Source organism: Rutilus rutilus (assembly GCF_951802725.1).
Source record: "Rutilus rutilus genome assembly, chromosome: 24".
Taxonomy (NCBI): Eukaryota; Metazoa; Chordata; class Actinopteri; order Cypriniformes; family Leuciscidae; genus Rutilus; species Rutilus rutilus.
The window spans coordinates 24,204,447-24,224,313 of record NC_140228.1 but is presented as its reverse complement, the minus strand read 5'-3'; the positions used below and the strand labels follow the sequence as shown (position 1 = coordinate 24,224,313).

The window sequence follows — 19,867 nt, the reverse complement described above, 5'->3', positions numbered from 1 at the left end:
TTAGGCTAAATTAATGCATGGGTGGGACCATGCATTAAAAGAGGGGATGATTATGCAAATGAGAGAATTGTAGTTTACCAAAGGTTTCACAATATATGCTGAGAATTTTTGCAAAAGATGTGTGATTTGCACCGCATATAACATTGCACGGGGCATTAAAACACCACTGGCAAGTCAGCCAGCCCCAGAGGGGCCATTTGAATATTTAATGATTGATTTCATTGAACTAACCCCGTGCGGAAAACAGAAATATTGTTTGGTATATAGTCGTGGATATGTGGTCACGATGGAACACACTGTGCCTAAGACGCTGCCAGCGGGGGCGCTGTTGAGCGTGAAAACCAGACGGTAAAGAACAAATTGGCAAAATGCTGTGAAGAAACAGGACTCTCGTGGGTGAACGCACTCCCCACTGTGTTAGTACATGAGAATGAAAAAGAGAGTCAAAACAAATTTGAGCCCATTTGAAATCCTCTTTGGTAGACCACCATTCATGGGTATAACGGGGGAAAGAAGGAGGCTTCCATCAACAGATGTGTGTGAGAATGAAATGTTGAATTACTGCAAAGAGATGTCGTGTTTGTGATCTAACAGTTCTGTGCAGGTGAAAGAAATGCCAGGGGCAAAGTAGCAGAGACGTTCCTGCACAAAATCAGACCGGGTGATTACGTGGTGATTCGAGACCTCAGGAGAACGAGCCACGTGGGTGAATGCCAATCACTGCAGGAGAGTTCCACCCATATCAGGAGAGCAACAGGAGGAGGAACCCCGACGACAAACAACAACAACAACGGCGATACCTCTCGTGCTGCCAGGGCCACCCGAGATCGAACGGGCCTCTGGAGAGGAGCTGGCCTGGATGAGAGACGAGGGGACAAGCAAAGGTCAGACCGAGACAATTGAAAACTGGGTGGTTAGACTGCAGAATTAAAACCAACCACGAAGAAATCAACTTTAAATGTCCATTCGATAAACCGTATCAAAGTTCACCGGCGGCAGTTTGGGTTTGTGGTAATATCATATCACCGTTTGCAAAAAGGACTGGTCAGGGTGCTTTTATCCAGCTTTAATGAATGTGGAAACTTCTGTGTATCTGCCAAACAAGGTGGTTGGAGTTAACAAAGAAAATGTTTAGTGAAAACCTTTAGAATATGTTGAATGATTTTCTTTACAACTTATGGAAATTAATGTGCTGCCAATAATAATGATGAAGATTATGATTTGGCTGTTGTGATTGAATCCACACTGGTGGACTGTAAAAGAATACAGAGAACTGCTTATCAGTGGCTGTGTTTACATTCCTGATCGGGACACACTGCTTCAAGGGTGTGCAGTAAGTTGGAGCTGTTTGCAAGCTCAATGATCAAACTATAGGCAAAGTGAGTGTTTTAATTATGGTCAGCAGGGCCATTTAGCCGGTAATCGTAAATGGACACTCAGAAAAGAAAGTGATAACGTGAAAGGGACGTGTATTAATGTGGGTTTGAAAGTAGAACAGTGTTTAAATGACGATATTAAAGTTTTCGTCTGAGAAAGAACTAGGAATGTGAACGCAGTGCTAAAGTATGTGAAAAGAACGTGCAAGTAAATAAGGGAGAAAAGAAAGTTAAAGGAAAGTTGATAGATGGAAGTCGTAAGAAGATTGAAGGTTAAAAGAAGGTTGAAAGATTTAAGTCTTAAGGGAATCCTTTTGAAGGAAAGAGCTAGTGAATTGATGAATACAGGTTGATGTAAATTACAGATGACTCCAACAAATGAGTTGCAAAATATTTTAAAAGTACCGGTAACTAAAAGGATGATTGTGTTTTGGAATGAAACGCTTTGATAAGGTTTTAGATGATATAGAATGTATTAGAATGTATCACAAGCAGAGAGGGCAGCCTCAAAAGTTAGTGTGAATCCTAATTGCAGATTGATAAACTCCTAGGAAAATACATTGAAGTAATTGAGAACTTGACAACTAAAATTGAGATGAAATGTGATCAAGTAAGTAGAAGCAGTATTACTGGATTAATATGCTAAATGTAAAATGTGTAGAAAGGCATCTGATTAAACAAACAGTTTGTTAATGTTTTGAACGTGGAGGAATAGTTGACCATGAAAGAACTAAGAGCTGATGTTTTGCTTTCAAAAGATAAGCTTGTGATTGGCTGAGACAGTTTGCGTATCTGAATCTGGTGTGTGCTGTGGCTGAGACGTCCAGTGCGACAGAGACACGATCTGAGAGGAAATTTATAATGTCTAAATTCCCTGATGTGGGCAAAAGACAAATATAAAAATTATGTTTATTTGAAAATAGATGTAAATTCTGGCAAAGATGCCTTACGCTGGAGTAGAGTTAAAAGATGGTAGATAAAGTTTGATTTTAGAAGTTTATGAGAGTACAGTGTGCCAGTCCTGAATACCTCAGAGTCTCTCTCATTCAATGTCAGCTAAAAGCTGTTAACTGAGCCTGTGCGATTTAGGGATTGAGAGATGAGCAATATGATATTTTGTTTTTTGTGAAACAGCAGAGATAAGTGGGACTGAGAAAATATTGATAACATTAAGTTGAATCTGCAGACTAACAACTTGATAGAGGAATACTGTTTCCAACCAGTGCTAATGAAATTGATGACATGTAGTACAAAATCTTATACTTTTGTGAAGAGTCCTGAAACAAACAGTGAAAAGAGGAGAGCAAACGCTGTAAGCAGCTGTGCTCTGAAGCTTTGACTTCAAAGAAATGTGGAGCTTGTAAAATGTTGGGGGTATCATGTTTTAATATTCCTGATTACAGTGACAACATAACCAATATCATCGAGCACAAGGAAAGCGGTAAAAGAGCCGCCTAAAGCTACTGATAGTGAGTGGGTGGGGTGGCTGATGTCTGCATGGTCAGGGTGGTTTTTATAGAATAATTCAAACTGTCTTGCCAATTGTGGGTATGGGATTATTAATTCTGTTTTGTTTACCATGCATTATGAAGTGTGTTTAAAGCTAAGTGCAGAGATTAATCAGGGCAGGGACAGGTAGCAAGGTGACGTCAGTCCAAGCAGTGAAACTGACTCTGTACCCAATAACTGATGGAGAGCAATGTGATGATTATGACAGCGATGACGTGTATACAGACATGAGTTAAATGTGTTTTCTTTCTTTTTGTTTGCCTTCCTGGGACCATGAAAGGGATTTTCTAAACTTTGATTGTTTAGGGTTTGATGTCAGTGATTGACTGTTCTATTCACTGTTTTTATTATTATTATTGTTTTCATTATTTTTATTTCTTTTTCCATTGTAAGAATGATGATATGTTCAGAAGGTTAAAAACAGCGGTCATCCGTGTTACGAGGTGACGTACAAGTGGAAGGGTTTGAGCTGAGGGATTTTTATGTATACTATTTCTTTGCATCTTTTTTTTATGAATTGATAAGTTTTTTCCATACTAATGTGATCTATACTATTTCTTGTTTATACTGAGGTGACTGAGGGTCCGATCTATAGTGTCGGGGATGCAATAACAGTGCTTATTCATCTAGCCCGGTTTCAGAATAAATCTTTACTTGCTTGCTATAACATGGGGGGCCTATCCCGACAAAAACAGCCTAAGCTTTTTCATTCTAAATTTTAATGAAGGTTCAAGTAAATGATCAGGTATATAAAAGTCAGACATGAAGAGTATAACTGTGATGTAAAGACTTGAATCAATTCTGTTCTTGAAATGTAATGATGTAATGATGTTTGATCAAGAAATTAGAAGACAAGGGTAAATTTTCCTTTTAATACGTTTATCAGAGAATGATAAAGAGGAGGAATTGTTTTGGAAAATTCAGCATTTCTTATAATCATTCGTTTCCAAACTGTTTAATCATATGTTTTCTGTGAGGGTTTCTAGCATCCAAGGGGGGGACAGGGAAGCGAGAGGCAATTTAGGTCGTAGATGAAGGCCTTTGGGTGTCTCAGGGACAAAGAACAGTGTGGCCTGGGCCAGGGGGGTAGAAACCAGTCCGAACCAGCAGGAGATAGGGGGTATCTTTCTGGAAATTTACAAGAAACCTGGAAGGAGGAGTTTTTGCCAAGAAACTGTATAAGATCTGTATGTTTTATTATGTCTATTAGGTATTCTATTTCAAAGCTGGGTGGCTGCGGCTTTTGTGAAAAGAATCCTCATTGAAATAAACCTTTTCTCTTTATTACAGTTTTGTCTCTTGAATGTTTCTTACACCTCTGATGCTGTTTGATAGTAACTTCTCAAAATTGCCATTACAATCACAAATAGAAGAATCTTACATTATTTATTAGTGAGTTCAAGTCCTCGATTAGATCACTGTGGAAATCTGATGTCATCTGTAATTAAAAAAAATCAGACCCACAAAAAGATCCAAACAAGAAACTGCTGTGAAGTCAGTCACACACACACACACACACACACACACACACACACGAGTGAGATCGCTGTGACTGTGATGTCGTCTCTGTAGTGGCTCCTTATTCACCATCAGCTGATCCTTAAACTACAATTAAACACACAGAGTCACATATGGAGTATGAGACATTACTGCGCTCACATCACATCAGTAGATTCATTTCAGAACAAACACAGGCAGAGATACATACAGAGTATATTAATATTACAGCCAGAGATATAAAGGTGAGGAGAACATCAGAGCTGTTGTTCTGCACGCGGGTGAACGACAAGATGAGGAAGATCCTGATCAAGACCATTGTGAACAGATCATCGTGTCAGGACCACTTCCCACTTACCGTCGAGGAAACGAAAGGTTCAGTCGATTATTCGCATTATAAGAATGATTCTCTCAATTAATTGTAATCTTTTCTGGGAGTGATCTAGATTCTTCTGTGACAATGTCCTGCAGCCGAGAGTCAGAGCGGACCTCCTGTCGGACAACATCTGTGTACTAACTGATTAAATGATAATACGGCATATGTAGTCCATTCCATAGAGACTGTGTGTGTTCTCAGAATAATGAGAACTAATAATGTTTATTACAGGATCTAAATAACTGAGCAGTTAAACTGCCCGCTGTTCTCCAGAAAAATCCTCCAGGTTTTGCACATTTTTAGGTTTTCCAGAATCTTCTGCATATTTGACACCTTTCCAACAATGACTGTATGATTTTGAGATCCATCTTTTCACACTAAGGACAATTGAGTGACTCGTACACAACGATTACAAAAGGTGAACACATTTACTGATGCTCAAGAAGGAAACGATGCATTAAGAGCAGGGCGTGTAAACTTTAAACAGGATTATGATGACGTGTAAATTTTGTTTAAAGATCATCTTATTTTTCATTTAGTACTGCCCTTCAGAAGCGAATACTTCCCTGTTTCACAGAAGACAAAATAATTACAATTTATCCTGCTCATGCAATTTAAAAAGTTTACACACCCCAGCTTTTAATGCATTGTGTTGCATCAGTAAAATTTTTTTTTTTTTTTTTTAAATATTTAACAAAAATTATTAAACTAAATAAAAAAAAAAACTTAAAAAAAGAGTTCTTCAAGAAATAAAACTGTGTAAAACTGATGTTATTAAAATAATATGCAGGGGAAAACCAAGTCCTGTGTTTGGTGGACCCTTTGTGTTACAAACCTTATTAGTATTCCAAAGTATTCTGAATTATTTAGATTAGGTTACAAAGCTAACAAAATATGTTACAAATGACTGTATTTTGTAATCTGTAGTAAATAATCTACTTACAAGATAGTGTCTCCAGTTTATAATGTGGATCATTCTTCAGATCAGAGAGAAGCTTCACGTCTGATTCTCTTAGTTTATTCTTAGTCAGATTCAGATCTCTCAGGTGTGAGGGGTTTGATCTCAGAGCTGAAGCCAGAGCAGAACAACCTTCATCTGTGACTCCACAATCCCTCAACCTGTAGAGAACAATGACACACTCTTCACTCTCTCAGTTCAGATCAGTTTAGCAGTGAATCCATTATTAAAGAGGAAATACAAACTTAAAGCTCAAATAAAAAATGTGGATGGATCATTGGACAGATCTAAAATGTCAATGAGCTCAAAACATGATTATTAAACATCTAGTCTTTAGATCTGTAATAATACAGTACGTATGGAGTAATGATTTGTTTTAATCGTGTAAAGAATATTTTAAAAACAGTCCCTGCAGAAAGATGACCGTGATGAACTACAAGAATAAATCCAGCATGTTCTTCATTTCTCAGTTCTGAATGTGTTGAGATCGAGTCGGTTTAAAATCAAGAGACTGAAGTGTTGATTGTGATGTGAGTGTGTATTTCAGTGACTCAGTCCTGCAGAATCATGTTCCTGAAGAGCAGCTCATGTGTTCAATCACTTACAGTTCAATAAGCGCAATAACAGCAGCAGAAAAAGGCTGAACATTTCAAATATAGACTTTACATTGTGTTTCATGTGTGAGTCATATATGATCTTACCACAGTTTCTCCAGTTTACAGTGAGGATCCTCCAGTACAGCAGAGAGCAGATGAACTGAATCTCCTAGTTTATTCTCAGACAGATCCAGATCTCTCAGGTGTGAGGGGTTTGATCTCAGAGCTGAAGCCAGAGCAGAACAACCTTCATCTGTGAGTCCACAATTACTCAACCTGTAGAGAACAATGACACACTCTTCACTCTCTCAGTTCAGATCAGATCAGTTTAACACAAGGGTCCGCAGCCGTACTGCAGGGGGCCGTCAATTAATGCTTGATCACAAATCATTTTTTGTTAAAAAATTAAAACATGGGTAAAAAACATCACAAAGTCAAATTTAAATATAAGCACTGTCACATGAATGCAAGATCACCCTCAAACAACCTTCATCTGTGACTCCACAATATTTCAACCTGTAGAGAACAATGACGCTGTGTAAACTGTGTGTAAAATGACCAATTTATTAAAGATTGCAGTGTGTGATGTGATTTGAGTGTAGTGACAAGCAAAGCCACTATATTCTACACTGCTTTATAAAGGATGCCGGTTTTCCATGTGCTTGAGGAGAAACTGAGGGACAAATACCATGCAGTGCTGTAACTATGGAGTGATAAAGAGAGAACATTAATAACACCTGAAGTGTAACTTTATCAATTAAATGTACTATATTTTAGTTTAATAATATTAATTTCATATTTGGAAGATATTTTTGTTTCTAAATATTTGTCCAATAATTATGATCCATTAATGGCCATTTAAAATAATATTTTTTCTAATATGTTTATTACTTATATTACAATTAAGATTTCATGCTTAGCATTTAGCATGCTAATATATGCTATTGCTAATTAATAGTTTCGTAGCAATCTAATACAATCTTACAATTCAGTCATGTGACACAAATATAAGAAATTGAATGAATTAATCCAGTTAGGGAACCATATTTAAATCACTTTAAAACTTCTTAATTGGGTTACTTGGAAATGACTTGATTCCATAATGTTGACTATTTTGTGAACAAATGATCTTTGTTGAACGTAATTGGTTCATGTGGAACTGATGTGCATGATTAAATCATTTAAATCCAACACACTTTTTCACTGCATTGTTTTCTGTGTAAGGCTGTAAGGACTGATTCTCCTGATAAAACAAAGCTCACCCTGCAATAAAGCCATAAAATGCACCCTGGACAGGAGATAGCAAAGACAGAGCACAGGACATAGCCCTGACCAAACTTATCTCCTTGTCTCCTTGTTTGACTTCAACTCATCCCCCCTCTCCCTCCTCAAGTCACTGAAAGTTCATTAAGAATGTCTATATATCACATATGGTGTATCTTGTGAATATGTTGTTTTTTCCTTTTCATGTTTGGTATCATTTTAAGTGTCTCAGTGCGATTGGTAAAATGGTCTTAATTTCAGTGCAGTCATTGGTTTAATGAGAAAGGTTGAGAACTTAGGAGAATCCTGTTTCTCCTCTCTGGGGGATATCTCTTTAAGATATCTCAAGAAACCAGGTGCTCCCCCCTGGGGTAAATGGATTGGCCCAAACTAAACCATATTTGTATAACCCCTTTTGTTCTGGTCTGGGTATTTAAGGCGAGGGGACAGAGCAGTCTTAGGACCCTTTACCAGGATCCCCCATACAGCGCTGTTTCAGTGTTTTCCCCATACAGCGCTGTTTCAGTGTTTTCCCATTGGAAAACACACACACACACACACACACACACACACACACACACACACACACACACACACACACACACACACACCACTGTGTGTCTCTGTCAGGAAAACATTACTTACTTTTACAGTCATCTTTGAGTAAATGATATCATGTATTTTTCTGAATTGGATTTTAATCATTTACTTGTGTAATTGGCATGATACATTTATACCTGACAAATAAATGTTACATCTTGATTTATTCTGAAGTTTCAGAAATCATTCATTTTAGTAGATTAAAAGTGTAGTCTGGTGTTTCCGCAAATCTTTGTCCAGGATAGATCAAACTGAAGGCACTTTGAATGGAGCATGGGGCACATCTTAGGAAGACCTTCTGATTTCTGACTATTCTCTGACTTAGCATGTTGTACGCTGCAAATATTATAATAAATCACACCTATGGGTCTGCAGTGAGCGGCTGCATAGGGTAAAATAATTGCACTGCACCCTCTGACTATTTCAGGACTGGCTAGTTTGTGATCGTGAGCGCACATTCGCGACGTGACGTCTCAACGTGACACTAGGTCCGTAATGAACGAATATTTAAAATTATGAGATGCCCAGAATAATCAAAGATCTAAATTAATTCATAATCAATATTTATGATTATTTTCTAATCAGAAACACAATCAAAAAAATTTCTGTATTTTAAAAAGAATTTTGGATTTACTGTAAATCCCTCTGGTCCTCTTCGTTTAGGGGTCACACTTGGCTCCTTCGTGGTCAAAAGTGACCGAAGCCTTAAAATGTAACTTTTTTTTTTTTTTTTCAGGAAAACCAATGTAATTAGCCTGGCAAGCCAGACATACATCAAGATGTTTAGTCTGGCAACTCACCATAGACACGGTCAATCTGATGGGCGGGATAAACGGCTGTCTTTCAAATTCCCTCTGCACACAATAGGACAGCGCTTCAACCAACCAGAGCGTTTTCCCAACAGCGGAGCTAACGTTAGTTGATAGATTCAACTTTTAAATCTGGCCGACAAAACTACGAACACATCTTCCTTTTTTTAAGAATGACTTAAGTGCCGTTCTTTGTTCTTTTCTCAAAGAAAAACTTAACTCCAACTCCTCCAGAGTTGCGGCCAAAGCCGATTCGAAAGACCGTTGTTCTCCATCCGCAGCAGCCATTCTTTGTTTTCAAGTGGCAGGGAGCCGTCGCAACTCTGTCGTCATATGTTAAGCCCGCCCCCGCCTACTCTATACACGACGTGATTGGCCTGACCCAATTTAGGTTTTTGCAGCAAAAAGGTCTATTGAGAGTGTCTAGACCCACCCTGGCTGCAAAATAATTTTGCTGCCGCTAGGGTGCGTCTAGATTTCTAGGCTACAATGTAATATATTTTTGTTCAATAATATTTTTTGTTTATTATTTAGAATTTTGAAAGGTTTCTATGCAATAATAATTAATTTTTTATGAGCATTTTTTCCATTAGAATATATGACTTGATATATATATGGAATATAGAATATATATTGATATACTTTTTGAAGTGAGAAAAGCGTCATCCGGTGCCGTTAAAAATAAAAACGTGTGTAATGTCGTGTAACCGCCTGTAGGCTGTACTGTAGCTCCCTATATAAATACATAGAGAGGCTTTTTGATTCTTATTGTTATTTTTAGACATGATTTCTCCATTTTATTATTATTTTTTAATTATTATTATTTATTTATTTAGATATACATTTAGACATTCTAAAAGACTACTTTCTGTCAAGGTTTAGATATTTTTGTTAGATAAGTATCAAGTTTTGCATTATGATTACAATCAAACAATAACATTTGGTTAGAAAAGGAACACAATGCAAGCATTTTTGTTAATCAGTATTTGATAATTAAAAAATTTAACAAAATAAGGGATGGATAGTGATAATTCAAAACAGTTTATACAGACATTTTGCAATTAATTGGTATTTTATTCAGTTTAATTCTATAAATGGTAATAAAACTTCAGAAGGGAACAACAATTATGATCTAAGCAAAAACATAAAATAACATAACAGCAAACAATCATTATCAAACTGTAGGTTAAAAAACAGGAATACAAATTTAATAATAATAATAATAATAATAAATATTTTAACTACACTGTAAAAAAAAAAAACATCCCCAAGTCAAAATTTTCTAGTGACTGGTCACATCTACATTTTTCAATTAGTCTGACGTATTATTTCTCATTGAGCCAATGTTAACAGACTATTGCAACAAGAATTGCACTTGGGCCAATTAAAAAATTTAGATGTGGCCAGTCACTAGAAAATTTTGACTTGGGAGAGGTTAGAATTTTTTTTACAGTGTATGTACATACAAACTGTAATTATTTTATGTATTGTTGCATAATGCAACAGATATCAGGAACACCTATTAGGCTAAAGAAGAGCAAACACAATCAGTGTGTGTGTGTGTGTGTGTGTGTGTGTGTGTGTGTGTGTGTGTGTGTGTGTGTGTATTTGAGCGAGAGAGAGTCTCTTTTGTATTTTTTTCATTTATTGATTTTATTTAGCATATTCTCAAAATTTGCGGTTGCAGTCTTACCAGTTCATTTCTGTGTGTGTGTGTGTGTGTGTGTGTGTGTGTGTGTGTGTGTGTGGGTGTCTTATTTGCACTCTTGATGTTTTAGAGTGTCACTCTTTCATTGCTGTGCACTTTTTTCTGCACAGTGGCTGATTTGTAGTTTGTACCACCAAAAGTTTCTCCAAGTTTTCGTATTTTTTCGTATTTCCTTTCATTTCCTGTCGGTCATTTTTGACTGCGAAGGAGCCAAGTGTGACACTTTTTTTACAACCCTTAAACATATCCAAATAATGTCCATGATTGTTGTGTGTGTTCACATAGCTAATACATCAAACGTCACCAAGTGTCATCCCATTCAGATGAAGCAAAAAAAAAAATCTACATTTTTGACCGAAGAGGATCAGAGAATGTCAACATTGAAAAGTGGAAGATGAATCAATTTATTAAAGAAATGATTAGAAGTAGAAGTAAATTATTAGAAACCTTTTTGTCCCTGACATTATTATTTTTTATATTTCTTTTTCCTTTTTTCTATTGTGCTCTGTTCATTTATTATAGTTTTGTTTTGCCTTATTGTAATGATATTTACTGCAATACAAAACTTTACTTCCGCATTCCTCGATTCCTATGGAAGTCTATGGCTGTTCAAAAACCCTGTTGCTTTAATTTAACATTTATACTTTGTGTATTTGTGTAATGTTTTGCCTTGTTTGTGATGTGGAGTAATTTATATACAAATATGTAATATATATATATGCTGGGGAGGACATTTATGTTTTAGGATTAGCATGTTTAATCAAGCATCGGCTCACCTGTGATGTTCACTGATTTAACTGAATATTTATTTAATGTGCATTTGGACTGAAGTAAGTATCACTTGTAATTTATCGTTTAACTGAGTGTCTATGATTCACACATAAAAAAACAAGCTAGGGTTTAACGAGCAAAGTTGGTGATCATTGAGTAAAAAAGTTAAAAACTATTACATAGGCTAACTAATAAAGAATATATTTACCAAGGACAAATATGTGTTTATCAGAGAGTTCATCTTACCACAGTGTCTCCAGTTTACAGTGAGGATCCTCCAGTACAGCAGAGAGCAGATGAACTGAATCTCCTAGTTTATTCCCAGACAGATCCAGATATCTCAGGTGTGAGGGGTTTGATCTCAGAGCTGAAGCCAGAGCAGAACAACCTTCATCTGTGACTCCACAATTACACAACCTGTAGAGAACAATGACACACTCTTCACTCTCTCAGTTCAGATCAGATCAGTTTAACACAAGGGTCCGCAGCCGTACTGCAGGGGGCCGTCAATTAATGCTTGATCACAAATCATTTTTTGTTAAAAAATTAAAACATGGGTAAAAAACATCACAAAGTCAAATTTAAATATAAGCACTGTCACATGAATGCAAGATCACCCTCAAACAACCTTCATCTGTGACTCCACAATATTTCAACCTGTAGAGAACAATGACGCTGTGTAGACTGTGTGTAAAATGACCAATTTATTAAAGATTGCAGTGTGTGATGTGATTTGAGTGTAGTGACAAGCAAAGCCACTATATTCTACACTGCTTTATAAAGGATGCCGGTTTTCCATGTGCTTGAGGAGAAACTGAGGGACAAATACCATGCAGTGCTGTAACTATAGAGTGATAAAGAGATAACATTAATAACACCTGAAGTGTAACTTTATCAATTAAATGTACTATATTTTAGTGTAATAATATTAATTTCATATTTTAAAGATATTTTTGTTTCTAAATATTTGTCCAATAATTATAATCCATTAATGGCCATTTAAAATAATATTTTTTCTAATATGTTTATTACTTATATTACAATTAGATTTCATGCTTAGCATTTAGCATGCTAATATATATTGCTAATTAATAGTTTCGTAGCAATCTAATACAATCTTACAATTCAGTCATGTGACACAAATATAAGAAATTGAATGAATTAATCCAGTTAGGGAACCATATTTAAATCACTTTAAAACTTCTTAATTGGGTTACTTGGAAAAGACTTGATTCCATAATGTTGACAATTTTGTGAACAAATGATCTTTGTTGAACGTAATTGGTTCATGTGGAACTGATGTGCATGATTAAATCATTTAAATCCAACACACTTTTTCAGTGCATTGTTTTCTGTGTAAGGCTGTAAGGACTGATTCTCCTGATAAAACAAAGCTCACCCTGCAATAAAGCCATAAAATGCACCCTGGACAGGAGATAGCAAAGACAGAGCACAGGACATAGCCCTGACCAAACTTATCTCCTTGTCTCCTTGTTTGACTTCAACTCATCCCCCCTCTCCCTCCTCAAGTCACTGAAAGTTCATGAAGAATGTCTATATATCACATATGGTGTATCTTGTGAATATGTTGTTTTTTCCTTTTCATGTTTGGTATCATTTTAAGTGTCTCAGTGCGATTGGTAAAATGGTCTTAATTTCAGTGCAGTCATTGGTTTAATGAGAAAGGTTGAGAACTTAGGAGAACGTCTCGGGTTATGACTATAACCCTTGTTCCCTGAGAAGGGAACGAGACACTGCGTCGTGAAACGACTCTTTGGGGACGCTCCCTTAGCGTGCGCCTCTGAAGTATGAATGAAACTAATCCAATCCTGATTGGTGTTGCGTCATGACGTAACATGTGACGGCATAACCGGATGCATAAAAGTGACGCTGACACACACACATATCAGCCTCGCGATGAAGCAAGCCGCTCTCAGGCATTGAGGGGCGTGGCAGGACGACGCAGTGTCTCGTTCCCTTCTCAGGGAACAAGGGTTATAGTCATAACCCGAGACGTTCCCTTTCGAGGGAAATCGCACTGCGTCGTGAAACGACTCTTTGGGGAACGAATGCCCACTAGGCCACGCACCGATAAATGCCTGTCCTGGAGTGAAACTGAACTCAGGCACCCAACTAGGACGAGAGCACACGTGCACCCGGCGTGCTAGGGAGGTGCAGACTATAAAATCTGATAAAGGTGTGTGGGGTAGCCCAACCGGCTGCCTCACAGATCTCCTGGAGGGGCACTCCCGAGAGGAGGGCCCTAGAAGACGCCATGCTCCTAGTAGAATGGGCCCTTTATTAGGTGACCCAAAACACACTAACAGTTGGTCCGACCTCCTCCAAGAAGAGGACCTCTCGAGGTAAATGCTCAGAGCTCTGACAGGGCAGAGCAGATAGAGCCTCTCTTCTTCTGCCGACACATGAGGTGGAGGATAAAATGCCTGCAGGACCGTAGACCGTGCCATGATAGAAGGCACCTTAGGCACATAGCCAGGCCTAGGGTGCAAAATGGCCTTAACTCCCCCAGGAGCAAACTCCAAGCAAGCTGGCGTTACTGCCAGGGCTTGAAGATCTCCCACCCTCTTTAGAGAGGTAATAGCTAAGAGAAAAGCCATCTTGAACGTCAAGTCCTTGGGCGAAGCCGACTGAAGCGGTTCGAAGGGGGCCAGGGATAGCCCTTCAAGAACCACCGCCAGGTCCCAGGCAGGAACCCTGGTCCTGGCTGTCGGTCTCATCCTCCACGCACCACGGAGAAAACGAATGACCAGCTGGTGCCTCCCCAGAGGTCCATCACTCAATGGTGCATGGAATGCCGCAATGGCAGCCACGTACACCTTAAGTGTGGAAGGGGAGAGACCTGCAGAGAAACGATCTTGAAGAAATTCCAGAACTGAAGCCACCGGGCAGTTAACTGGATCTAACTCATGTTCTCTACACCAAATGGAAAAAACATTCCACTTGAGGCCATATAATCTCCTAGTAGATGGAGCCCTAGAGCTAAGTATGGTTTCAACCACCCCAGCTGATAGACCAGCATCTAGGTACTGAACCCCCTCAGGGGCCAGACCCACAGTTTCCACAGCTCTGGACGAGGGTGGAATATTGTGCCCTCCGCCTGAGACAACAGATCCCTCCTCAGAGGAATCTGCCACGGCGGAGCTATCAGGAGTGAAATTATGTCTGAAAACCATACTCGGGCCGGCCACAACGGGGCTACCAGAAGAAGACTGATGCCCTCCTGACGGACCCTTTCCAGGACTCCTGGGAGCAGAGCGATCGGGGGAAAGGCATACAGGCGTAGCCTCGGCCAAGCCTGTACCATAGCATCCAACCCCAGTGGGGCTGGATGCGTGAGGGAAAACCAAAGTGGACAGTGAGACGTCTCTCGAGACGCAAACAGATCCACTTCCATAGGTCCAAACCTCTCCCATATCAACTTCACCACATCCGGGTGAAGTCTCCATTCCCCGGGCCTCAACCCCTGCCTCGACAGGATGTCTGCTCCCTGATTCTGAACCCCCGGAACGTACATTGCCCTGATAGACAAAAGTTTCCCTTGGGACCAAAGGATTATCTGATGCGCCAGTCTGGATAGAGGGCGCGACCTGAGTCCCCCTTGTCGGTTCAGATAAGCTACCACTGATGTATTGTCCGATCGTATCAGGACATGGTAACCCTTGATGTCTGGGAGGAAGCTCCTCAGAGCTCTGAACACAGCCAACATCTCCAGGCAATTTATATGCCAAGAAAGATGATGGTCCTGCCACAGACCCCTGGCAAAGCGGCCGTCCATGACCGCGCCCCAGCCAGTGAGGGAGGCATCTGTCGAAACGGACTTCCGGCGACATGATGCTCCTAGCACTGGCCCCTGGGACAAGAACCAAAGCTTCTTCCAAATTACCAGAGAACGAAGGCATCTGCGCGTTACTCTGATCATACGGAACGGATTCCCCTTGGGGGAAAAACCCTTGGCTCTCAGCCACCACTGAAGGGGCCTCATGTGTAGAAGGCCCAAAGGAATAATGTTGGATGCTGCTGCCATGAGGCCCAGCAGTCTTTGAAATTGCTTTACAGTGATGGCCTGGCCTAGCTTTATCCTGGACACCATCGCCAGAATGGACTCGACACGTGCAGGAGACATTTGTGCCCGCATCGTAACCGAATTCCACACCACACCCAGAAACGTTGTGCTCTGGGATGGTTCCAACACGCTTTTCTTCGTGTTGAGCCTCAACCCCAAGTTCTGAATATGGCAAAGGACGACATCTCGATGCCGAACCGCCATTTCTCGAGACTGGGCCAAAATGAGCCAGTCGTCGATATAATTGAGTATGCGGATGCCCTGAAGTCTCAATGGAGCTAGTGCTGCATCCATGCATTTGGTGAACGTGCGGGGAGAGAGTGCTAGGCCGAACGGAAGAACCCGATATTGGTAAGCTTCGCCCCCGAAAGCGAACCTCAGGAACCTTCTGTGACATGGAAGGATGGAGACATGAAAATAAGCGTCTTTTAGATCTATCGTGACAAACCAGTCCTCGGATCTGATTTGATTCACGATGATAGGGATAGTGAGCATTTTGAACCTGAACCTCCTCAGAGAACGGTTCAACCGCCTCAGATCTAAAATTGGCCTCAGTCCTCCATCCTTTTTTGGAACTATAAAGTACCGGCTGTAAAACCCGGACTCCCTGTCTGAAGGAGGAACACGTTCTATGGCCTCCTTCAACAGCAGAGATTGCACTTCTTGTTCCATCACCTGAGCCTGCTCCGGGACCACTGTAGTCTGCAACACCCCCGCGAATTTGGGAGGAGGGTGCCCGAACTGCAGTCTGTACCCTAATTTTATTATATGCAGGACCCATGCAGATATGTTGGGAAGATGACACCATGCCTCTACAAAATCTACTAAGGGAACCAGCCTCTCGAGGCTGGCCTCGGGTGTTATCTGAGCACCGTTCTCGACCTCCTGAAGCGAAGTATCGGCAAGATTTAGTCGATACGGTTTTTGTAACCTCAACTGATGCTCGTTTTTTATTTTTTGACACGAATGACACGGTGTGCGTTCGCTGGAAATTGATGCGGCCCGAAGCGTCAGAGACGGCGGGAAACTCACACCGATTTCCCGAGGGCTCCGCTGCGAGAACAACCTCGGTTGCTCTGCAGCGGGGGGGGCAGCCCTCAGAGGTCCTGCTATCCCAGCTAGGATCTCTTTCCCGAAGCCCTCCTAGCCTGAAGGACGTCTCTCAAATCGCCCTTCTGGCCGGAGGACTTCTGCTGAGAACGCTTCCTCTGTTGCCAAGCTCCCGAAGGAGGGGCTCTAGAGGCAACGCTCTCTTTTTGTTCCTGGCGGTATGAGGAGCTGGATGACGGCTGGGGCTGATCTCTTTGCCCCACCCTACTCGATTTGGGTTTGGATCGACGGGGGAGGAACTGCTGAAACGCCGCAGATTGCTTCTTTGCCTCCTGAAACCGGTCAACGACAGCCGCAACTGCGTTACCAAACAGGCCAGACGATGAAAGTGGCGCATCAAGGAGAAACGATTTATCCTTCTCCTTGATACCTGATAAATTCAGCCACAGATGTCTCTCCGTAGCTACCAAAGCTGCCATAGAGCGGCCGATAGCGCGGGCCGTCTCTTTAGTATCACGGAGAGACAAATCTGTGGCTTTACGCAGTTCAGCAATGTCTTCGGGTGTCGGTCCCTCCCCCTCATCCAAATCTTTCAGGAGGTCAGCCTGGTATGCCTGCAAAATAGCCATCGAATGCAGGCATGAACCAGCGCGACCTGCCGCCATATAAGCCCTTCCAACCAATGCAGAAGTGTCTCTGCACGGTTTACTGGGCAGCGCCGGGGTTTTAAGGGAAGATGCAGCTTCAGGAGAGAGGTAACCCGCGAGTGCCTCCTCCACCTTAGGCATCTTCCCATAACCCAAATCTCTTGCCCCTAACACATTACTATAATCTACAGCTGCTGGATTATAGACACGGGACGAATGGGGTTTTTCCCACGATCTCGAAATTTCCTTATGGAGATCGGGAAAAAAAGGTAAACCCCGGCGCTGAGGTTGTGATCTGTGCTGCAGGAAACGCTCATCTAATTTACTCTTTATTTGCGTTCCCTGCTCATCTTGTGGCCAGCTAATATTGAGTCTGGCCACAGCACGCGTCACAACCTCTATCAGCTCCTCATACGCATGACCGTGAACCGGCGAGCTTAGTTCACGGTCATCCGCCTCGATGCTGAGCACATCCACTTCCTCGGAAGCAGAGAGCTCCAGCATCGGGCCCTGATCGCGGGCAGAAGAAGCCGCATCGCGGGCTTCTGCACCACAAACAGGGACCTCAGGATCCTCAGATGAAGAATGAGAAAGTGCCGCGGCAGTCTCATTCTCATCTGCAAGATCCTTTTGCGAACCCCACGAGCTCAATCGCCGCGCCGCCTCAACGGACGCGGGACCAGACCCGTGGGGAGCGCGAGCTTGATCATTTTCATCAAAACACTCAATACGGGAGCGCAGCACTCTTAATGATAGTGCTTCACAGTCGCCGCAAGCAGCCCCCTCGAGAGCTGCCCGGGCGTGCTGCGCTCCCAAACAGATCACACACAGCTGATGCGTGTCCCCACCCGTGATGTATCTTGGGCAGGGGTGCACACACCGCCTGAACTGTTCACTCGCCATGATATATTATATATATATATGCTTTCTCACAGACAAACAACACCAAATAGGACGTAACACAACAGAGAGAGCTTGCTGAAGAGCGAAAGCTGATATGTGTGTGTGTCAGCGTCACTTTTATGCATCCGGTTATGCCGTCACATGTTACGTCATGACGCAACACCAATCAGGATTGGATTAGTTTCATTCATACTTCAGAGGCGCACGCTAAGGGAGCGTCCCCAAAGAGTCGTTTCACGACGCAGTGCGAGTTCCCTCGAAAGGGAATCCTGTTTCTCCTCTCTGGGGGATATCTCTTTAAGATATCTCAAGAAACCAGGTGCTCCCCCCTGGGGTAAATGGATTGGCCCAAACTAAACCATATTTGTATAACCCCTTTTGTTCTGGTCTGGGTATTTAAAGGGGTCATATAATGGTACATGCACTTTTACAAGTTGATTGCACTGAAATGTCTGTTGGCAGTGCCTGTACACAACCATCCTATCATGATTAAAATCCATCCAGTGGTTTTGTTTTAATCTCCTTATATGTTTGACCATCTATGAAATCAAGCCGTTCGATATTGTGACGTCATAAGATCGTATGCCCCTCCCGCTATTGTGATTGACAGCCGTGCTTCAACACAAGACCCGCCCTGAGCAAGCTGTGACAGCCGTCGTCATAGTAGTCCGCCATTGTTGATATGCTGGAGTAGAATGGCGTCTACGCGATTGTGGTGTTCTGTTCTTAGATGTAATAAGGAACACAGCAGTCATTTGGATGTTCCTAAATCTGAGCCGTTATAGATGCAGTGGCTGAGTTTTGTTTTTGAAGCGATATGCCCAAAGGATTGACACGGGGATTCCCTCACGAGGATTCCCCACGATCGTCCATGCTTTCATGTTTACGCGAATCATTTCACACCAGACAGCTTTACAAACGAGAAAAAACGGATCGGTACCAACGTGTTACTGCTGAACCTCCAGAAGATGTGAGTGTAATGTTTTATTAACCTTTATATTAGTATTTATATTAATCTTTGCGAAATTTGCAAACCTTGCTGCAGGCTTCACGATGAATGCGTCTAAGGTTTACACTCAGGGTACATTACAGCATGTTTTCTATGTACGACGTTCTCAATATAATTCATAATCCCACGTTTATAATGAACAACGCGTGGTTATTGTGTTACAAACGGTGTACGCACAGAACAGAGGGGCGGGGTGAGCAAAGCTCATTATCATTTAAAGACACATGCACTGAAACGGCGTGCTGAAAACAGAGCTGTTTTTGACCAGGTAAAATGAGTGTTTTCTTACAATACTAATGAGAATTTTTAATTAAAGTATATTACAAACTTTTAATTTAGACCCTAAAGAATCATATTAGCTTGTACAAAAATGGCATTATATGACCCCTTTAAGGCGAGGGGACAGAGCAGTCTTAGGACCCTTTACCAGGATCCCCCATACAGCGCTATTTCAGTGTTTTCCCATTGGAAAACACACACACACACACACACACACACACACACCACTGTGTGTCTTTGTCAGGAAAACACTACTTACTTTTAGAGTCATCTTTGAGTAAATGATGTCATGTATTTTTCTGAATTGGATTTTAATCATTTACTTGTGTAATTGGCATGATACATTTATACCTGACAAATAAATGTTACATCTTGATTTATTCTGAAGTTTCAGAAATCATTCATTTTAGTAGATTAAAAGTGTAGTCTGGT

At 41.1% G+C, this 19,867-nt stretch overlaps 1 protein-coding gene across 1 annotated transcript in view; it reads right to left on the bottom strand.

Moving 5' to 3' along the window:
• Window positions 1-19,867, bottom strand: part of LOC311283897 (NACHT, LRR and PYD domains-containing protein 3-like) — a 158,269-nt gene that overhangs the window by 40,125 nt on the left and 98,277 nt on the right. The window contains exons 12-13 of the mRNA XM_084398657.1: window positions 11,710-11,880; window positions 6,418-6,588 (exon numbers count right to left, since the gene is read on the bottom strand). Coding sequence (XP_084254783.1) covers window positions 6,418-6,588; window positions 11,710-11,880 — 342 coding nt within the window. The remainder of the gene's footprint in view (window positions 1-6,417; window positions 6,589-11,709; window positions 11,881-19,867) is intronic.